The sequence below is a fragment of the Mustela lutreola genome, chromosome 6, assembly GCF_030435805.1.
Source record: "Mustela lutreola isolate mMusLut2 chromosome 6, mMusLut2.pri, whole genome shotgun sequence".
In the NCBI taxonomy this organism is placed as follows: Eukaryota; Metazoa; Chordata; class Mammalia; order Carnivora; family Mustelidae; genus Mustela; species Mustela lutreola.
Window position 1 is genome coordinate 56,493,207 of NC_081295.1, and position 21,890 is coordinate 56,515,096.

The 21,890-nt window shown below is 40.7% G+C and overlaps 1 protein-coding gene across 2 annotated transcripts; it reads right to left on the minus strand.

The window, feature by feature from the left end:
• Positions 1–552: 552 nt before the first annotated feature.
• On the minus strand, positions 553–19,093 carry RAB32 (RAB32, member RAS oncogene family). 2 transcript variants are annotated; one of them, XM_059177315.1, is made up of 3 exons: positions 18,809–19,088; positions 6,118–6,395; positions 553–1,797 (listed from the first exon to the last, which is right to left on the minus strand). In XM_059177315.1, exons 1-3 carry the CDS (start codon positions 19,056–19,058, stop codon positions 1,648–1,650), a joined length of 678 nt encoding a protein of 225 aa, XP_059033298.1. In that variant the 5' UTR covers positions 19,059–19,088; the 3' UTR covers positions 553–1,647. The 2 variants fall into 2 exon arrangements, with proteins under 2 accessions (XP_059033298.1, XP_059033299.1); XM_059177316.1 differs by having other exon boundaries at positions 1,705–1,842; positions 18,809–19,093.
• Positions 19,094–21,890: the final 2,797 nt, after the last annotated feature.

The following is a 21,890-nucleotide window of genomic DNA, read 5'->3' on the forward strand; positions in this document are numbered from 1 at the left end:
TTTTTTTTAATTAAGAGGGGCTATATTAACTAAATGGTAAGTAATATTTAAATAAGGGGCTTCTTTATTTTCCTTAACTTCAGAAAATCTGATTCTATATAGAATACATGTCCCAAAAGATCAAAGGGTTTATTTACTTAAATGAAGAACATATAAATACATTTGCAAGCCCTAGGCAAAGCTTACATTTAACCAGAAAAGCAAGCTATATTTTATGGCCCACGATAACTATTTACTCCCAGAATGTTCCTGTCAGAGCAAACACAATTCTTGCTAGTTCTTTTCTTCCTGCTCTCAATAAATGCATGGATTTTCCCTACCCACATTCATAATACTGTGTAAGACAATTTAATCAATGCCTCATTTTGCATTAGCTCTGGGTTATGTCACAAACACTTTGAAAATTCCTCTGAAAGAAATACGCTGGATCTTTCAGATGATAGCAAGTCCCTTAAAAACAAAAGGAAAAAGTGAAGAGACACCAAGTTTTGTAAGGCAGAAAAGTACACCCCATTTACCTTCACATAATCACATTAATTCACAAAAACAAGGTTTCAGTCAAAAAATTTATTCTTTTCCTTAACTGGGTTAAATGGTAATACAAATATTATGAGGCTGCCTTAAGCTTCTCATGTGTTATACTTAAAATGTCCCAAACTCTACAGAAAACCACACATGACCTACTCTCTTTCATAATTCATAATATAGAACCTCAGCTTTCATGGTACATGTTTCGAAGTGACTCCTCTCTATGACCATTACTAATACAGATTTAAAAAGACTAGCTCCAGTTGGAGATAATTGCAACAGTAATACCAGCCAGGCTCTAGGTAAAAAATAAACAACCAGAAGGAAGAGGGAAAAAAAAAAAAAAAACCCAAAAACAAAAAACAGAACAAAAGACTGGAGAGAGAGAAGGAATGTCTATTTATATCGTTTCCAACTGGCAGCAACCAAAGCCAGAATGCCGGCCATGCTGAGTCCTTAGCAAGGGCACGCTACCCTGGCTAGGGCTCATGAAATTATTATACTTAAGGATAACAATTTTACATGAAGTACCAAAGTTTTAAGTAGGAAAAGAAAGAGAGAGAGAGAGACAGAAAGAGAGAGAGGAAGGAAGGAAGGAAGGAAGGAAGGAAGGAAGGAAGGAAAAAGAAAGAAAGGCTGTAAAAACAGGAACTTCAAGCCTTCTGTGACAACCAGAGCCTGCAGCCTTCAGAGCCTGGAGAGTGAGACCAGGATATGGAGACAAGACAGAGCCCCACAGCCTTGCTCAAAGACTGTAGGTCCGGTTTCTCACCTCAGCACTCCCGCCACAAGGCACAACTTGGAAGTTGGTAAAGGGGTGGGGCGGGGGCTGAGGGAGAGACATCATTTAAAAAGATGTTACGGAGGATGTAAACATTATCCTGAACTTATGGCAACCACCAGAAAAGCCCTGTGTGGGCCAGGCTCCCGGGGGTGCTGTCACTGTCATTCAGAACAGGGAGAAAGATATATCCAACCTGAGGAAAAACCAGAGCATTCCTTTAAAGTGCAGCCCTGGGAAGACTCACAGGACAGCACATCTGCCACCTTATCCATACTCAGGCCTGGCTCCAGCCCAGGCAGGCTGCATCTGCTCGTGGGACAGAAGCAGAAGCCATGTCAGCAACACTGGGACTTGCTCTCTGCGGTCAAGGTGTCCTGATCCAGTTTAACTTTGTCCCTGTCGTTTTCTTCATTAGGAAAGCTTTGGTGGTTTGCAAGAATATTCTCCACGAGGAACCGGGCTGCTTCATCGATGTTTATGTTATCCTATAATGCAGAAATGATGACCAGGATGAATTCCAAGGATTCATGCTTAGAAAAAAGCACGAAGAGTAGTAATGGTACGAGTGCAGTTTGTCAGAGGGGACCTCAGAATACACAGGCTACCATCTTCGCCCTCACTCCAGGGTACACACACCCTCAGAGTTTAATGCCATTCAGTAACGTGGATATAGAACTTTCCTCTTTTCACAAAGGATTCCCCTTCCTGATGTTCCTGTTTCAAACTTTTTGTCCCTGAGGTTCAGTGAACTATCCTAACGGTTGAAAAGGAATTGTCATCCCTGCTGAGTTGCCACTCCCATAAATGAAAGCACGAGGACAAAAAAGTTCCTGCCTTTAAACATTTAAGGTCAAGCATTCAGGATACATTAGGAAGAGGAACATCAATGGGCTCACACATTAAAATATGATAAATGCATCATGTCATTTCCCCTCTCTGAGTACAGGTTATTACTTCTAGTTGTCATGTGTAAATTAATTTCCTTAGTTTCTGAAACAATGTTGTAGGTGTGATGTCCATTAAAAAATACCCTAAGGAGTCACTAGCTATCACAACATTTGTGTGACAGATTTAGCTGTCATTAAATACACAACTAACACATAGCAAAATCTGGGCTTTATTTTTTTAATATTTAACTTTTCATTTCTAAATAATTTGGGGTTGACAAAAACATTGCAAAAATAGCAAAAATTCCTACATACCTTTCACTCATATTCCTAAAGTATTAACATCTTGGATAACCAGATTTCCAGATAAAATCCGGAAATTCAATAATAGTGTCAGAACTGATTATGAACCTTATTCAAATGTCCCCATTGTCTCAGCATCCTATGTGTGATCCAGGTGACCAGCTATATTTCATGCTCATGTCTTCTTGGTCTCCTTTAACCTGGGACAGTTCTTCAGTCACCTTGCCTTTCATGACCTTGACACTCTTGGAGCATACTGGCCAGAGAATATCCCTCAATTTGGGCTTGTTTGATGTTTCCATATCATTAAACTCAAGTTACACATTTTTGACAGGAGTAAGTGATGTGTCTCTCTCAGCATCCGAGAGGCACACTTGCTTAAAGTCATGTCTGTCAGTCTTCTCCACTGAATAGTCACTATTTCTCATTTGTATTTAGTAAGCTCAAATATGGAAATACCCTATTTTTCATCAGAGTTTTTCCCATTAACTTCAACATCAATTTATTCTTTCCTAAAACAGCTATTTCCATGGTGATTAAAGGTGACTGACTGTATCCATCATTGCTTTTTTAATTATTAGTTGGAATTCTACTGTTAGGAAGAGTTTTTCATTGGTTTACTCTTATCATGGATTATTACTTTATTCTTTTATTCTATGGATTAGATCCACTGCAATAGTTATTTACTTTGCTGCTCCAATTGTCTTGGATTTTTGGAGCTCCTATTAAGTAGGGTCTTGTTTCTTTTTGACCGGTCTCCATCATTTTGTGTTTCCTTAGTTTCCAGCACCACAAAATATCTCTGTCGTATCTTTACTTTCCTTGTCCCACCAATCCTGGAAGCAATAATTTCTCCATGAGACCCCGTTCTTTTTATAGGAGAACAGTATTTAATAAAAAAACAAGTTCTGGGGGTGCCTGGGAGGCTCAGTTGGTTAACTGTCTCTTATTTTGGCTCAAGGTCACAAACTCAGGGTGGTGAGATTGAGCCCCACATCCGGTTCTGTGCTCAGTGGGGAGTCTGCTGGAGAGTCTCTCCCTCTGCCCCTTCCCCAGCTCATGCTATCTAAAATAAATAAAGTCTTTTAAAAAAATAAAGAACAAATTCTGGGGACTAGGAAGCTCATTGGATCTGTGGTACCATTGCTCCTAAGCAAGGAGAACTAGTAAATACACATACGCCTCCACAGATACATAGACATCAATTTCTACATTTATCTGTTTATACATGTGTGTATATAGACATGTATGTATACACATATATACACGTGTCTATAAACACATACAAACACAGAAACATATATATTTCTACATGCATATAAATCATTAAGTTCATACCGATCTCCCCAATTTCAGTCCAAGAACATTAGGTTTATTCTAGCTGTCTCCCTTATCTGTTTACCTTCTCAGACAGTGATAAACCTACACTCGGACTATTCATTCAGGTATCTGTTCCAGCACTTTTTTTTTTTAACCTCCACTACCAAGATAAGTATTAACTTTAATTAAAGTATTGATCTTGGAATGTCCAAATGTCATTTAGCCCCCACCATTCCCATTATCTCAAAGAATTATAATGCTCTCTAACTGCATTTAGTAGCAATTGATAAGGAACTGAAATTCCCATATTGTAATTAGTAACACATTTTCGTATAGGAAATCCATTATTTGCCATAAAGGTGAAAGATGAAGTTCATGAATTCAAGACTGTCTTTTGGCTGTGTTCCCATTAAAATTCAGATCACTGCATTTCAAGCAGAAATCAGCTGTCAAGTCAGCTGCCGGCCGGCTCTGAAATACAGGCATTAGTGACACTAGGGCAGTACTTTAAGTCTTAACTACAATTTTAACCTAAATTTCATATTACTATTATCCTCTTGGAAATCCCTGGTTTACTACTAAGGACATTCTGCAAAAGGTGTTGCTAATGTATTTGTAGGAAAGCACAGAACAGACCTGAAACATCTATTAATCAATGTTTTCCTTCTCCACTCCACAGGGAACTGTGTCTATAAATGCAACAACGCTGATGACTTACAGTCCCAAGATACACGCCATATAACACTATTGTTTCTGGGGACGAATTTGGATTTATTACCTGAATAATTAATTCAAATAAAACTCGGAGAAGAAATTTTATCTGTAATACATGCATCTCTTCCTATAAATCCCATGTTCTAATAAACATTGCACATACCACTGATTATTGCCTAACAAAGCTGGGAAGTCAAGCAAATCACCTGACAGACCTGCCAAAGACAAGAGACCAAACGTGTAGCTTCTAGGACATGTGCCTCCATGAAAAAAGCCTCCCCTTCTGCCATTTCTTCCTTCCTGCCTGTGTAAGTGCTCACGTAGCAACTTTCTTCTGACACCACTTTTTATGCATTAAACTAAAACTGAAGATTCTAGAATGTATTTATTTAAACAAATAGCCTTTAGCTTAAGAGTAGAAACTTCTGGTTTTAGCAGACACTAGTTTTTCGGATGACAACATCACTCAGTTATCTCCAGAACAGCTTTTCTGTGCAGGCTCTCATAGCTTTACTTTCCTTATTCTGATCATCGGTGGCATCAAATGATCTTCTACTTTTGGGATGGGTTTCTGGTAAAACTAAAAGGGACCTAGTGGTAAGTAGGTAATCTGACCAGTAGGTAAATCTGGTCACATTTGTTAACTGAGAGGAAAAGGCTTTTTAAAAGGCTTTTTAAAGGCTTTTTAAAATTTCATACAAGAAATCCACAGAGGGTATCCCAAATGCTGAGACTGTGTTAAGATATACAGTCTTATGGTTTTGACTCTGTCATTACAGAATTTCTCCAACATATCATCATTCTGACATCAGTCCGATAATTATTGACCTCTAATGTGAAATTTCCAATGCATGTAAACAAACTCCGTCCCCACTTAATATTTTGTGCTTGCGATTTTCACTTTTACTTTCTTATATACCTAGGCTGGCAAGATTTTTAACAAGCTTAGTATTTTTGTTTTTCTTCATAAAACACCGAATCCCATAATAGATGAAAGAAAAAATTCCCCCTCCACTCTTCATGCCGCATGCCACAAATGCTGATACTTGCCTCTTGTTCAGATTCTTTCACATTTCTTTCAAATTTCTATACACAATCTAAAACTCTTCAAACACCAACTGAATACATCTCTGACATTTTCAGAGTCCATTTTTGTTAGTACTGCACATGACCTACACATTGACCAGTGTCATCTATGTCCCTAGATTTTGTGAAGCCTTCAGTAAAAATAAAAAATGCTTGTGCTTGACAAGACACTTTATCCTCCCCATGAACTCCAGTTGCAGAAGTGCTTTATTTAAAGGCTCAAACTCAGAGAACATCATTGTTCTTCACTCTAAATAATAGCTAATTTTTATTTTGATGGAAAACCTTCTATTCTATTCTATTCACTTCCATATCAGCCAATTTTGAAAGCATTCCTGCTGCCCTCTCAAAGAAGCTATAACAAATCCATGCTATACTTTGCTTTTTTCTAGGCTCCCAAAAACTGCACACATAAACTCATCTAAATATTTTATAGTTACAGCTCAGATTTAAGAATGAAGAGCAGAGCAGATACAAACACAAAGCAGACCTCACCTTTGCAGAAGTTTCGAACCATCCAGTGAAACCATGTTCTTTGCAGAATTGGTCCATCTGGGGAGGATTCTGGCCACCATCCTTTTTTTGGTCACATTTATTAGCTAAGAGGACAGCAGGAATAGGACTGCCATTTGGAAGGTGGACTTTACTATCCAGATCACTTTTCCATTTTAAGACGGCCTCAAACGTGGAACCTCTTGATATATCAAAGACTACAAAAGCACCAACAGCTTCTTTGTAGTATACCCGGGTCATGTTGCCAAATCGCTCCTGCCCTAAAAATAAATATAATAAGAGGTTAAGAGCTCATCATTCAGCAGAGTCTATATTTAGATATAACCCCTCTGACCCTAAGAATAGTGCTATAAACACATGTCTCCCATTACAAAGCAAAGAAAATTGGTGGGATAAAGGATGTACAGAAGCACATGGCTGATCATGGGGTCTGAGTACACAGTCAACTAGCTTAATGCTCTGCGCGTGTCTGACACATGCTCCATAACCATCCAGATAGATGACAGTGCTTAAAGCTACAGAGCCATCCTTCCCCTGATCCCCTTGTCGCCCTCCCTCTGGTCTAAGAGAAGAGGTACGAGAGGAAAAAAGACAGTTGGTAGTGGAGGGGGAGAAGAGACGAGAATAGAAGAAAATGAAGCTTGCAGGAAGAAGATAAGCATGGTGGGCAAAATGTAGTCAAAAGACTAGGACTGGCTACGAGATAAAGGAGCTTATCCTTCCTCCCCATCTCTAGCCCGCACCCACTTTTGCCTCTGCATGCAAGATTGCTCTCCTCTAAGAAGGCAGATACATGCAAACCTGCTTACAAAAAATGGCCCATGTGGCCGTGTGACTAAAAGAAGGAACAACTGTAGAGCTCTTCAACTATCATGCTTTTAAAAATATTTAACATGTTAAATACTTTGGGGAACATTCTACTGCTTCATGTATCTCCTTTCCGTCTGGTATCGCTCTTTGACGCAGGAGGGACCCTAATCTTCAGCTGACAGAAGAAAAACCATGCTGAGAGCTGCTTGGGCAGGATGACAGTGGCCCTGACGACATACTGTGGGACCAGAACCCAGGTCTCCTGGCTGCCATGCACCCACGTTAATATGATGCTGGGCATTCTGAACTATCCTGCAGTCACCTTGACTTCTAAGATGTTCACTTTTCATTCTGTCAAGTTACGGACTACAGTGGTCAGGAAAAATGGCAATCAGTGCAAATCTAACATGGGTAATTGACCAATGATAAAAACAAAAACTGACAGGACCCTTTCCTGTTAAAACACATGATGAAAAACACACTTTATCTACATGTTATTGATAGTAACAAATGCAAAGCTACCCACCAAAAAAAATTCCTTCTTCTCCAAATTTTACTATAGCATCATACAATTTTAGATATCGCTTAGTGAGATAATGGAAGAAGAAAACAAAAGGCAAATGTAAATGGATACGCTTTAAGTTCATCTTGGGGGTGCCTTGGTGGCTCAGTCATTAAGCGTCTACTTTCCACTAAGGTCATGATCCCAGGGTCCTGAGATGGAGTCTGGTGTTGGGCTCCCTGCTCAGCAAGAAGCTGCTTCTCCCTCTCCCACATCCCCTGCTTGTGTTCCCTCTCTCACTGTGTCTCTCTCTGTCAAATAAATAAATAAAATCTTTTTAAAAATAAAAAATAGAAAGTTGATTTGGTTTGTGACAACCCATCATATGGGCTTATCTGAAGCCATACAATGATGGCCCAGATGTCTGAACTTCGAGGTAACAAATGGCCACATATGAAACCCCACTATCACGTTCATGTTTTATTGGTAAGTTAAATCTGACCAGACAATTGTATAACTTATTTGATCACAATGCTGACATTTACACAAAGTTAACATTGTAACACTTTCCTTAAACATACACAATAATCACACATGGCAAAGTCACAGAGGATGTACCAACTGGTCAAAGTCAGTATTACTATTCTTCAGAAAGACTAGGTAGATTGCATTAAATTTGTTCCAACTTCAATTTTAAATAGAGAGCACATACTACTGACTTTTATTTTTATAAATCTTAATTACTAAGTATAAAATGACTATGGCAACAAGATAGTCCAGATTATAAGATTATTTCACAGTTATAAGAAAGTACTCTTTTGGAATACTCCTTCAATTTAGAAAAGAGGGTAGGGTGCCAAACTAGTAAAAGTATAGAAATCCAGAAGTTATGAAGAACAATTAAGGTTAATGACTGCTACTTTTTTCCTGAATCATTTCTAAATCCCTAAAAATACTACTTTCAACCAATCATACTAAATCATATTCAAATTTGTCCTCATATAAACTTCTTGGTAAAACATAAGAAAATCAGAAACATGTATGACAAGAATTTTTGAGGCGGACCCTGTGGCTTAGAAACCTCAAGTTATTTTCCCTGGGTTCCGAGGTTAAGACTCAAAACCCTCGGATGGTCTCAGACTGCTCTGTAACAACCACACCATAGGGCAGCTCAAAATAGTGTCAATTACACTATTCAGCAAATGAAAAGGAAAGGTATAACCTGGGAGAAAAAAGATACAAATTCTGTATCTAGTAAAGGACTTATACCCAGAATATATAAAGAACTCTCAAAACTCCCAAGTAAGAAGATAAAAAAAAAATCTAATTAATAAAGTAAGCAAAAGACTGGAATAGACACTTTATCAAAGAACGTATACAATGACAACCAAGTAGAGGTAAAGATGCCCAGCATCATTAATTATTAGAGAAATGCAAATTTAAATCACAATGAGCTGCGGCTTCATGCTCACAAGAATGGCTAAAATAAAAAGTCTGATTATACCCAGTACTGGCGAAAATAAAAAGTCTGATTATACCCAGTACTGGCGAAGATGTGGAGCAATCAGTTCTTGTGCACTGCTGGTAGGAATAAGAATTTAAAATAGTACATCCAATTTGGTAAACAATTTGATAGTTTTTAAAAATTTGGACATGGGGGGTGCCTGGGTGGCTCAGTGGGTTAAGCCTCTGCCTTTGGCTCAGGTCATGATCTCAGGGTCCTGGGATCAAGCCCCACTTTGGGCTCTCTGCTCAGTGGGGAGCCTGCTTTCCCTTCTTTCTCTGGTGCCTCTCTACCTACTTGTGACCTCTCTCTCTCTGTCAAATAAATAAAATCTTAAAAAAAATTTTTTTTAAATAAATTAAAAAAAATAAATATTTAGACATGAATCTACCATACAACCAACACATTTTACTCCTAGGTATCTGCCCAAACAAAATGAAAGCCCATGTCTACACAAAGTCATCTTCATGAATGCTCATCAGTGTTTTATTTTTACAGCCAAAATAGTAATGAATAAAGTATGGTATATCCATACAATGAATATAACAATAGAAAGGAAAGGAACAGACTATGGATATAAGTAACAAGACAGATGACTCTCAAAGCAATGATGCTGAGTAGAAGCAGCCAGAACTCAGAGGGAATGGGTAGTACTCCATGAATACACTTATATCAAATCCTTAAAAATAAAAACTGTAGTAAAATAAAAAAAATAAAATAAAATAAAAACTTAGTAAGAGGAAGCACATCAATGATTGTCCTCAGCAAGGCAGAGAGAGGAGTTACAAGGGGAAAGAGGAGGGGCACCTGGGTGAGGGAAAGTGGAGGGGCACCTGTCTTTGTTAAGTGTCTGCCTTGGGATCAAGCCCCATGCCGAGCCCCACTCCCCTGCTTGTGTTCCCTCTCTTGTTACCTCTTTCTCTGTCAAATAAATAAAATCTTTAAAAAGGGGGGGGTGGCAAGAGGAAATATTTTTGGTGTGATGGAAATGTCGGCAATCTTGATTATACTGTTTCACTATGTTTACATATGGCAAAACATCAAATTGTACAGTTTGTTGCATGTCAGTCATATATCAATAAAATAATAAAAAATAATACCTACCTCAGAGGCTCACTGGGAAGGTTTAATGTAAATGCCTGGGAGTCTTTTAGGGCAGAGTGCAATAAACTATAATTCATGGTCAAATTCAGCTAACGTTTTATCGGAATCTTGCCACCTATTTCTGTTTATGGGCTTCTACAACTGTTTTCATTCTACCATAGCAGAGTTGAGTAGTTGCAACAAGGAGTGAATGGCCCACAAAATCTAAAATATTTGCTACTTCTGTTCTAGGGGGTCAGGGATGGTCTATCTTGAACTAGAAGTGCTAAATAAAAATTCATGACAGCATGTACTTAAACTATAATTTACATGCACAGACCTTAAGTTCAAAAGGTAAAACATCAGGGCCTAGTAAGCACAATGTAAATGTTAGCTAGTATTATTATAAAGTGCTCAATAAAGGTATTACATGATAAAAGCCTGAGCATCCTCTTTAAAATGGTGCAATTAAACATGGCAAAGCCTTAAACTAGTTATATGTCGTAAACTATAGTGGTGAAAACAGTTGGCAAAGGAAAATGAACTTGAGGAAAATACAAGTATACTAGAGAATCAAAATATCAAGCACGAAAGATCAAGAAACCCCAAGCAAGTAACTTTCTCCGCCTAAATAAGTGAAGTGTCTTTACAGATCTTTAGGAATCTTCTAAACCCTCCCAGCTCTCCCTTCTGATGTTTTAAATTTCTCTGTCATAATTTTAATGTTGTAATGATTTTCTACAGATTCTGCAATCACTGAATCCAGACAGCAGTGGGGATTGAATGTAAATAGTCCAGCATCGAAAGGCCAAGCCATACACAGCATACTTTCCAACAAAACAGTACAGTATACTTCTTATTTTACTGAGTTCATTATCTCCTTTTTAAAAAATTCTAAAGTAATCCATTACCACTTCAGAGATATTCCTGAACTGGTCAAAACAAGTAAAAACACACACACACACACACACACACACATTTCTAAAATGCATTAAGTATAATTATAGAATAGAGAAAGATACAATGAACTTATTTAAGATAATAACCTTAACATAAAATTAAGAGCTATTCTAAAAAACAAAAACAAAAACAAAACAACCAACAACAACAACAAAAAGCCCTAACAAGGTAAAACCTAGATTTAACTACGTTGGTTTCAAAGGTTGGAATGCATAGATATGTCAAGCTCTTCCAACTGTTAAACTGAAAAATAAAGAAAACTTTGCTACTAGAGTAACAGTTGCATCCCATAACTTTGTTATTATTACTCTCTGGGTAATTTTATATATTCCCTTATTATTGCCTAAAAGAAAGAACTATAGTGGAAAACAAAAATACTGTTCACAAATATTCCATTCTCTTCCACTTCTAGATGCATGAAGGATCACATTCTCCTGGCCTCACTAAATTAGGAGTGGCTATGAACTAGTCTTGGACCATGAAATGTAAACAGAAGTGTCATTTCTAAGCAGAATCACTTGGGCGACAGTGTCCTTGTCCTGCTGCAGCAGGCTGGAACCCTAATTTTGAAAAGACACTACCAAGAGATAGTAGAGCCTCTGTTAGCCTGAGTCCAGGTAGCTCCAATGCAAAACTGCCCTCATATCCCTCCCTCCGCCACACCCCAACCTCCATCCTCACTATGGACATATAGAAAGAGTGAGGGATGATTATTTTAAACCACTCGCTGTCCCTCTGCCTCCCCCCCACCCCCGCTCATGCACACATGCTCTCTGATAAGTAAATAATCTTTAAAATAGAGAGAGAGAGAGAGAGAATGATGCATTCTACTACTTCCCTTTCACAATGCTTTGGGAGTTAGCCCTAAGTTTAAAAAAGGGCTAAAGACTTTCACATTCACATTAGAATTGCACAGGAATTCTGTAGGTTCAGAATTTTTTTTTCTTAATTTTAGACAAAAAATACAAAGAATACTCTCTGGGAAGTAGTCAATCAACCATTCTAAGTTCAGTCCAAAAGAACTTTATTATTCTTGGATTCTACTTTCCACAAACATGCAAATAAAATGCAGGGAATTCCTACCATGTTGAATGCTCCTGGGTTATGTTCCCCTACAGGAGAAGATGGGGTAGAGAAGCCTGCAGTTATTAAACACAAAGTCAGATCCATGGGTTTTGTTCACATGAGTGTGAAACACATGAGTGCTAATGAGTGTGTGTGTGTAGAGTTAAAGCTTATGGCAATATAAAAATCCAGCAGGACCTGGGAGATCTTCCTCTAAACAGCAAGTAGCTCAGACAGTGGGAAGATGCTAAGCAACACCATCTCTTTAACCAGTGCCATAGTCATTTCTGACTGGAGGAGGAACCACTTCCATGCCTTCCTGACCATCACTTAGATGGACAACACTGTAACTGAAAGGTGACGTCCCATATCATCTAGTCCAACCTCTCTTGTTTTATAGATGAGAAAATAAAATCCCAGGGACGGAAAACTACTCCAATTCCCAAATTATTTGTTATCTAATGTGCTGTCCAATTTGTTAGCCAAAGACTTTCTGGAGTACACATTGCTCCTTATGTCCCATGTTTTCAAACAGACCCAAGGCAGTCCCATGGGCTGAGGGTGACTCTCCTCAAGCACAGCATAGCCCTAATACACAAGGTAATCCCTTTTTCTAAGTTTCCTAGGGCTTTACCATAGCAGCTATGGGCTTGTTTACCAAATGTACTTTTATCTTGATCTTTTACCTTACCCTGCAGAATTCCACCATCCCCCTCCATTTATATGTCTGCCCTGTTCTCCCCCCAGAAGATCTCTGCAACCACAACACAACCCAAACTTGTCCACTAAGCCCACTTGCTACTATTTAAGTGTTGATTAAGTGTGAAATCATCACCAGTTTAAGGATATGCTATCCTCGGGCTACACATTTCTAAGGCCTTCAAAGTTTTCTTCTTTGGACGAGCACTTTCTTTCATCTCTCAATCTTTTCTAACAAATGCCTAGAAATACGTATCAATCGTGTTTTTAAATTTTCTATATTTTATAATGCGTTGACATCTTGGGGCCTTGGGACCAAGGGAGGGACTGCCCCTTCCAGCTAGCTAGTTCTTACAGACAATGAAGGACTTGCTGAAAGCACATCTTTGATAAGCAAACCAATCCAGAGTCCTCACCACCCATCTGCCTCCTTTTTCAGGCTCCTGCAGACTAGGACACTATCCTCCTGCCCTAAACCACCCATGGCCAGGTACTAAAACAATCAGGGACCACCCCTATAGTCCAACTCCACTCAAATATACCAAACTAACCAATCCTAAACTTGCTCAGTTGCCTATGTTGCCTTGGCCATTTCTTCCTGCAAAAACTACAATAAAGTCTCTAGCCCACATTCTTCCCTGGCTCCTTCTGCCTCTGGACCAACCCTGGTGCTTCCCCATGTGGTCTCCAGCATAGGGCAGCGTGCTTCCTTCTCCTGGAACTATGAATAACAAACCATCTTTTCAATAGTAATGATCTTCTAATGTGGCTTTACCACACCTGATAAAAACAAAATCCTGGGTATGCTTTAATAAGAATAAGAATAAGAATCACTGAAATTTCCACATCAGAAGCTTAAGAAAGTCAGAAGGTCAAGAAAACATATACATAATGGATAAAATTTCTCCTAGAATACATTGGAAAGTAACACCGCCTCTCTAGGATAATGCATGGCTGACAGGTTTGATCAGTGAGATCACAGAGTAGACTATGCAAACATCTATAATTATCACCTTGATAAATACATGCGCTCTACACATATTTATCAATAAAAAGGCTTTGTTATCTTCAGACAGTCCACACTGTGGACACAGTCTTTCAAAATGCCCCCCCCAAATGATGGAGCCAATCAAAAAATATACACACTGGACATTCTGTGTTAAGAAGAGTATAACTGGAAATTCTGGACTGATAACATAAAGAGATGGAATTATTAGAATGGGTATATGAGAAGAGTCATATGAGCTACTGTAAGAATGACCAGAGCATTTGCAAATTTAGACAAGAGTCTGTTAGACTGTTGGACAACAATCTTCAGACTGTTTTGACACCAGTGAACCAAAAATCTGCTACACTATTAAAAGCTAGTTTTCATATTTCATATTTCAGAGTCATGAGATGTATCTCTGTACAGTGCCACTGATTATCTGTGTTTTCTTGGTCAACTTACTACACTTCTCTGTATTTAGACTATGGGATCTATAAAAGCCTCCAACACCTTCAATTCAAACAACAGAATGATTAGGAAAACGGGAAAAAGGTCAAATTTTAGTGGTTTTTATCAATGTCTCCCTCTCTCTCTATCGCTAACCTGGGCACTTTTCAGCCTATGTGGGAAACTAAGGCAACTGAGAATGGTAACATAATAATTTAAAACAAAAAAAAAAAAAAAAAAAAAAAAAAAAGGAAAGAAAGGCAGTAAGCGTATAATTTTCAGGAGAATTTCCACATGCAGTAACAGAAATATGCTGTTATGCTAAGCCTGCCTGGGCAATTGTGGGTTCAAAGTTCAGACTGGGGCACCCAAAGAGGTCTCCAGAGTCATGAATTGAGGAAGATTTAAAAATGTAAAATGAGATGCTAGACTTCGCTTGTAATTCAGCACAGCAGTTGAGTCTGTGTAATGCTCAGGATGGCAAAAGTCAGATAAAATATAGATTTAAAAAAAAAAAATTCCTTTAAATGAGTTAAGTAATTGGAAAGTCATTGTAATAGTCAGTGTTTAAGACAGAGACTACAAATAACTATAGACTAATTCCTCAGAGCACTGCTTCTTCATATTTAGAAGAAATCTGAACATTAGTAATTCTTGACTAATAGATACTTTGAAGGTCAAGAAAGCATCTGAGATACTATTCCAGATTCTTGTTCATGAGGGTTAAAGGAGAGTTATGAAAGCAGATAACAGGAGGCCACGAGGGACAGGGACTGTCAATGTGGAAGATGGATCCGTGTTCTAATTTAGGATGGGAATCAAAAAAAAAAAAAATAAAAAGTGAATCTAAGTATGGTTTATAGAACTTATAATGTCTTCCAACCACGCACTTTATGCTCTAGGTAGATAACATTTACAGGAACTTCTGAGTAAAATGTTCCTGATCTGTTCTTGAGCCCAAAGGAGGGTTATCCATTCAGATTTTTATAGAGAAATACTGATTCTAAAAAGTGAAATGTGGCAAAAAAAATAATAATAATTAAAAAATGCCACTTTGGCATAAGGATCATTTTGAACGAAAGGCACTTAAAAAAGATCAGGTGTAAGAAGAGTGCTCTAATCTTCCCCTTTTTCTCCCTGAAAGTAGATGAGAATATTCCCATGCGAGAAATATCCTCTCTTTTCTAGGAGGAAAGAAATATTCTTATCACCGGGGATGGGAGTCAAAGCTGAGAGAAGTCTCTACAAACAGACCTTATAAAATAACTCTTATTTTCCCTTAGCTTGCCCATATTAATTATTTTTCCACAATTTCCTCTCTTTGTTCAACCTGTTATAAAACCATTTAGGTTTTGCCACTTCTTTGGGTGTTCACTTTCCTATGAGGGCTCCTGTGTCACAGAAAACTTACATGAAACAAATTTCTGCTGCTAATTTGTCTAGCATCGATTTGATTTTCAGGCCTTGCTGAGAACTTTAAAAAGGCACAGATAAAATTATGTCTTCCCTGCAAAAGAAAATTACTTCAGCAAATACAAGAAGACTACACTGTATTAGATCCAAATGGACACACCAGTTTCTTTCTTTTAAAGATTTAGTCTAGACCAGCCATTCAACCTACCTGGAAAATCCTATAGCTGCTAATAAAGTTATCATAAGTTGTAATCAAATACCATTTCATACGCACTATATATGAAAGTACAGATCAGATCCCACTCTAGGAAATACCCTAGTGTGCTGTGACATGGCAAAATGCACCAAAAAGGTTGAAATCACCAGTAAATATGGGGCCCCGTCAGGAATATCATGAGGATAATTGAAATGGTAGTAGTTCCACCATTTAATACATTGCTGACCTATGAAAAACGGGTTAATTTATGTAACAACAACAAAAGGAAGCTCAGAGACATCTCTTGCTACATCTTAAATTTTAGTAGTATTTATTAAACTTCCTAAAATTTTTTTGACGACTTCAGTAACTTAGTGTATTTCGGTTAATGTGTTAAGAGCAATCTCAAAACACATATGAAGGAAGAGACAGTGGCCTAACACAAAAATTGGATTGCATCTGGATTTTAAAGCTACACTCATTTCTCGCAATAAGCAAGCATTCCAAAGGCCTGCACCCAAGAGACACTGTGGTTCCTGATTTGAAGAGTTGAGCTGAAACTGCTTGGCCACGTTTATGGGAAATGTCTGGACAACTCCCACCTGCCAAATACCTACCAAATACCTGCCAAAGTTTCCAAGTATAGAGAGACTCAATGTAATCCTTTGCCAGCTTTCTCATCTCCAAAGCCGCGACGAAAAAACTAGTAATAGCACCACAGCTTAAGTTAGTCGTATCAACTGGCCAGTTCTACCTACTGTTTTGTAATCAAGGAGTATTTCTATCCTTTGAGAATTCAATATGATTCATTGTTGTTTAGCCCTGGGGAACTTTCTGGAGTGGCCTTCAATTTGCCTTCATTACATCATTACGACTTAATTCAAATGTTATCAGCTAGGATTCACTAACAGGTCAAATATTCAAAGCAAAGTACTTAATGATGTAGCTCCCCAAACCTCAAGTGAAAGCCAAATTATTTTTGTGGTAGCTTCCTTATATATTAAGACCCCATCTCTGAAAATCTTATTTGTAAGGTGAGCCTAGTAATTTCTAATTACCTCATTAGTTTACTTCAAATCTTGTTAACATCTGGTGTGTACCTGCTGAATGGTATCTCGCATCCAGGAATCCCTTTTAAAGATCTTAAAATCTTGCTTTCCTTCCTAGCAAAGCTCAACCTTTGGACTTAGGCAAAAGCGCAAGCACTTTTCATCTATTTCAATATGTACCAGAGTCTGACAAGACTGACTATGTTCCCTTCCTGGCTGCATAGGTCTGTTCAAGGAGGACAAAAAAAGGGAAGAGGTGATACCCAGGGAGAAAATTACTCATGATTTTGCTTTCCCAATTCTTTAAATATATGCATTTTTGCATGAAGCTTAAAAACACAAATGTGCCAATAAAATCTTTTATTTACCTGCAGTGAGGCCCAGGGATAATTTAATAGCTAAACATGATACTGTTTTACAAGAAGAATAAAGCTCCTAGATGGGGGTTTAAAATCATCTTCATGGAAATCTACAGCTACACTGAAGATTCCTGGAGAATGACTATCACATGGCAAGGCAACCTTTAGAATTTACGACCTTGTCAAAAAGCAATACTAGTATTCATAAGTGTTCTGTGAAACACAGGAAGTATTTCGAAAGAAGCCTCTGGCTTCAAAAGATGACTTTTCAAACGAACTTTTGGTTTTCTCTAACCAAAAGACAAAAAAAGCTGAGCCCAGAGCTGATCATCCCCCTTTCTCTGAGGAACTGACATACATAAATTTATTTATTTAAATTTATTCTCATATCTGAGGCAGAGAAGTCTGTTCTTAAATTAGTGCGTATATGAGTTATAATTCTTCAATACTCTCTCATATGGGATAAACTGTTGATGAAAAGAGCACTACCTAGCAGACAGACCTATGTCGCTGTGCCCCACCCCCACCCCGCTACCCGAAGGGTGACCCAAACTTCTAGGGTTGATGCATCTATAGGATGAAGGATGGTCTCTCCAGCTCTGAACCTTCTCCCATAAAAATTCTCTACTGCACACTGAGCTTCCTACCAGCAATGACTGAACAGGGTAACTTTCAGTATCATTTCCATATTTAAGCTTTCCAAAGTTAACATCTTCTTAAATGCCCACCCCCCACCCACCCCACCGGACAGAGTTCAAGTTTTCATAAATTAAAGCAAGGAGAGTAAGTATCCTCTCCAAGAGGGATATTATGCTCCTAAATGACAACAGAAAGCAAATGACAGAGAAACAATCTACTGGAGTGTAGGGTTGAGAGGGGGCCAGGAGTGGGGAGAGAAGTTGGTTTAGGGAGGCAGGAAGGATGCAAGAGCAGCCTCCCCAGATCTTCACAGGCAGAGGACAGGCATGACCTAGCAGAGCACCCTGTCTCAAGGATGGAGTTTCACTCACAACGAAGGGTCTCGGATCCAAGGTCGTGATGAAAAACATTCTAAAAAGGAATCTAGTTGCTAGTGTTGGTTATGTCACTAAGTAGTGACAGTAAGTACTGACTTTGGGTGAACCATTCAACTCCAGCGCTCATCTCTGAGATGTTAAAGCCAGTTGGGAGGAGCCCACGCCTCCCCTTAACTTTTCCTGATGTATTATAAGCTTGTCAACCTTCAGAGTTCAACTTCTGGAAAAGCCTCCATGGCTTGTCCCACCGCCGGTCAGGTGGCTGGAGTGGAGGCCTCCTCTCTGAGACCTCTTAAAAACGAGATGCTTTCTACAGACATAGTAGAGGCATCTCACCAGGGTTAGTTATGTATGCATTTATCTATCTTATCCTGCTTTTAAATCCCTCAACTACCACTACTGCCCGTTCCATGGTCCAGTAGTTCACCCGGCCACGGCCCTTTCCTTGTCCCCGGCGGCGTTAGTCTCTTCCATACCTCCGGGGCGGGCCAGTGCAGGCTGCGGACAGAGAAAGAGGGCAGGAGACTGAGCGGAGCCCAGTGGCCGCAGGCTCCCGACGGAGGCCGCCGCCCCGCCGCTTACCCGCGATGTCCCAGAGCTGCAGGCGCACCAGCGTCCGGTTGTCCCAGTTGAGGACCTTGAGGGCGAAGTCCACCCCAATGGTGGCCCGGTAGTGCTGGGAGAAGAGCTGATGGACGTAGCGCTTGATAATGCTGGTCTTGCCCACGCCGAGCTCGCCGATGACCAGCACCTTGAAGAGGTGCTCGCGGGTCTCGGGCGCGGCCGCCCCCTCCGCCCCCTGGCCCGGGTCCCCGGGTCCCCCCCCCGCCATGAGCACCCCCGGCCCCGCTCGAGCCGGCCGGCCGCCCCCCGCCAGCTCGGGCTCCGCGCCGGGGCCCCCGCCCTGCCGCGCCGTCCCCGCGCGCGCCCTCGGAGCCCCCGCCGGCCGTCGCAACGTCCCCGAGGCCGGCCGCCCTGCGCCCGGGCCGCCGCCCGACGGGTCACAGGACCCGGAACCGGCCGCCGCGGCAGCCGCGCGGGGCGGGGAGAGGCCGGGGGGGCGGGGGGTGAGGGGGGCTGGCCTGCGGGGGAGGACCCGGCGAGGAGGCCGCTTCCCGCCGCCGCCGCCTGCGCTCCGGGCGGGCCGGCTGGAGTTCGGCACTTCCTCCGCCGGGCCGTCCCCTCCTCGTCGGGGGACGCGGAGCCCGGCCGCCCCCTGCTGGCCCCGGGGAGCGGGCCCGGAGCCGCGGGGACCCCGGCCGCGCCAGGTGGGCCTGAAAAAGTGCCGAGGCCGAGCGCGGAAGGGCGGGCTGCGTGGTCCCGGCGCGCGACGCTGGCCTGGGGCGCAACCTCCGTCCTGCTTCTGCCCAGAGAGGGCTTAACCCCTGGAGATGTCTGCCTCTGATTTCTTTCTCGCGGCCCACTTTTGAGGAGAAAGGGGATGGCAGATTGACCCTGAACTTGACAAAGGACTGATAAGGCTTCAGTATTAAGGGAAGGACTGGGTCTGAGGAAAAAGACGTAGAATCGTTAGAACAATCTTCTCGAAGTCTTCCACCTAGTAGAGGCTCTGAGATAAATCCCAGGAATTGACTGAAAAGTAGGAGGTAGTTTTGAGGGGTTTAATTTTAAAGAACAAAGATAGGAAGCCTCGCCTCGCTTGCCGTGTTTTTAACATCGAGGATAACCTCCCCCATAATTAGGAACACCTGGAGCTGATAGACTCTGGTAGCGTCCTTAAATCAACTAAGAGGCTGTTCGCTCTGCTATCATCTGACAATCTTTGAAAAATGTTTTTCAGAGGTGGAGGCGTTTTAAAATTTAGACGTCAAGGTGGGAGTAAAACCTTTACTAAAATAGCTATTGAAAAAGCATGGATATGTCTTTAAACAAGTTTTATGGCCTACCAGCATATGGCTTTTATGTTCGCCCATCTAGAGAGTCCTTTCAATATGTCTCCAGCTTGGGGAGAGAGGAAATCCTCTATTTATTGCCGTAAGTGTAGCATATTGTCCCATAGATACATTATTACCATGGATTTTTCCAGGTTCCTCCTTTTCCGGCTCTCCTAGGTTTCCACTGACATTAGAAATAGAGTCGTGGTGCTAAAAATCATAGGCAACAAATGGTTTAAAGTTAAAAATGGTCACAGCTAAAAGGATAATGGCTTGAATCCAGTTCTTCTCAAACTTGAGTGTTAAAACATCACCAGGCCTACCTCCAGAGGGGTTCTGATCCCCCAGAACTGGGGGTGAGGGGGGGAAATGAAGCCAGATAAGTTGCATAAGGGACAAGTTCCCAGTTGATGCTGATGCCTCAGGTCTAGGGGCACAGTGATTTACATCAATGCTTGCTTCTCAAACTTAAAAGTTCATATGAACCATCTAGGATCTTAGGAAAGCAGGTTCTGACTGAGTATATGCAGGGTGGGGCCCGAGATACAGGATTTGAAATAAGTTCCCATGTGATGCAAATGGTGTTAGTGGACCACACTTCGGTTAGGAAGGGTTTAGATTAGAATTTAGGAGTTTCCATATTTGCTCTGTATTTGGCTCACCCGAAGTTATGGACTGAATGTAATCCCCAAAACTCTTTTGAGTGTTGAAATCCTAACTACCAATATGATGGTATTGGGACGTGGGCCAGAAGTGATCGGGGCATGAAAGTAGAGCTCTCATGAATGAGATTAGTGCCTTTTTAAAAGAGACTCCTAAAAGTTCTCCCCTCCACCCTGTAAGGACACAGCAAGAAAACAGAAGTCTGTAAACCAGGAAGTGGGTCTCAACAGAAACCGAATCTGCTGACACTTTGAACTTGGACTTCTTGGATTCCAGAACTGTGAGAAATAAATGTCTGTTGTTTAAGCTACTCAGTCTAGGGTAATTTGTTATAGTAATTATTACAGTAATTTGTTATATCAGCCCAAACTAGGACCTCTGGGGAGCCAGCTATCAACCTTACTCAGGCGTTCCATTTTAATCTTCCTGAAGGAAAGCCCAAGAAGGTATATTTAAAAATAAACAAACAAACAAAGGCAAAAAGGTGAGCATGACCCACACTTGACATACAGAACCACTGACTTAAATAATGCCACGTAATGTAAGTAAGCGCTGAGTAACGTCTGCTTATGCAGCCCCAGTTGGAAAACTCCCAGTTGGGAGTTGGGTCTGGTGAGTGCACAAGTCTTCAAAATCATCGGCTTATATTTCGGTGGGGAAGTGAGTGTTTATCTGTATATAAAATGAAGAGAAAATAATACAAATAATCTGAGACATGTGACTGACTAATTGATGCTTTAACATTTCCATTTGCCGCATATAGGAATGGCCTGCTCAGAAAACCCCCTTGTGATGCTCCCCAGCACATTCATCACCTTGCATCCTTGCTGTGCTCTCTACCTGGAATAGGTCTCAGACCATTACCTTTGTTTTATTTGTTTTGTTTTGTTTTAAAGATTTTATTTATTTGACAGACAGAGATCACAAGTAGGCAGAGGCCGGCAGAGAGAGAGAGGGAAGCAGGCTCCCTGCGGAGCAGAGTCCAATGTGGGGCTTGATTTCAGGACCCTGAGACCATGACCCGAGCTGAAGGCAGAGGCTTTAACCTACTGAGCCACCCAGGCGCCCCAGACCATTACCTTTGAATTAAATGTAATTCCTATAAA

Coding starts and splice junctions, on each gene's coding strand:
- RAB32 (XM_059177315.1), bottom strand. CDS start 19,058: ATGGCGGGGGGGGGACCCGGGGACCCGGGCCAGGGGGCGGAGGGGGCG. Junction 6,396..18,808: donor GCAGCTCTGGGACATCGCGG/GTAAGCGGCGGG, acceptor ATTTATTTTTAG/GGCAGGAGCGATTTGGCAAC. Junction 1,798..6,117: donor GGTTCGAAACTTCTGCAAAG/GTGAGGTCTGCT, acceptor TCTGCATTATAG/GATAACATAAACATCGATGA.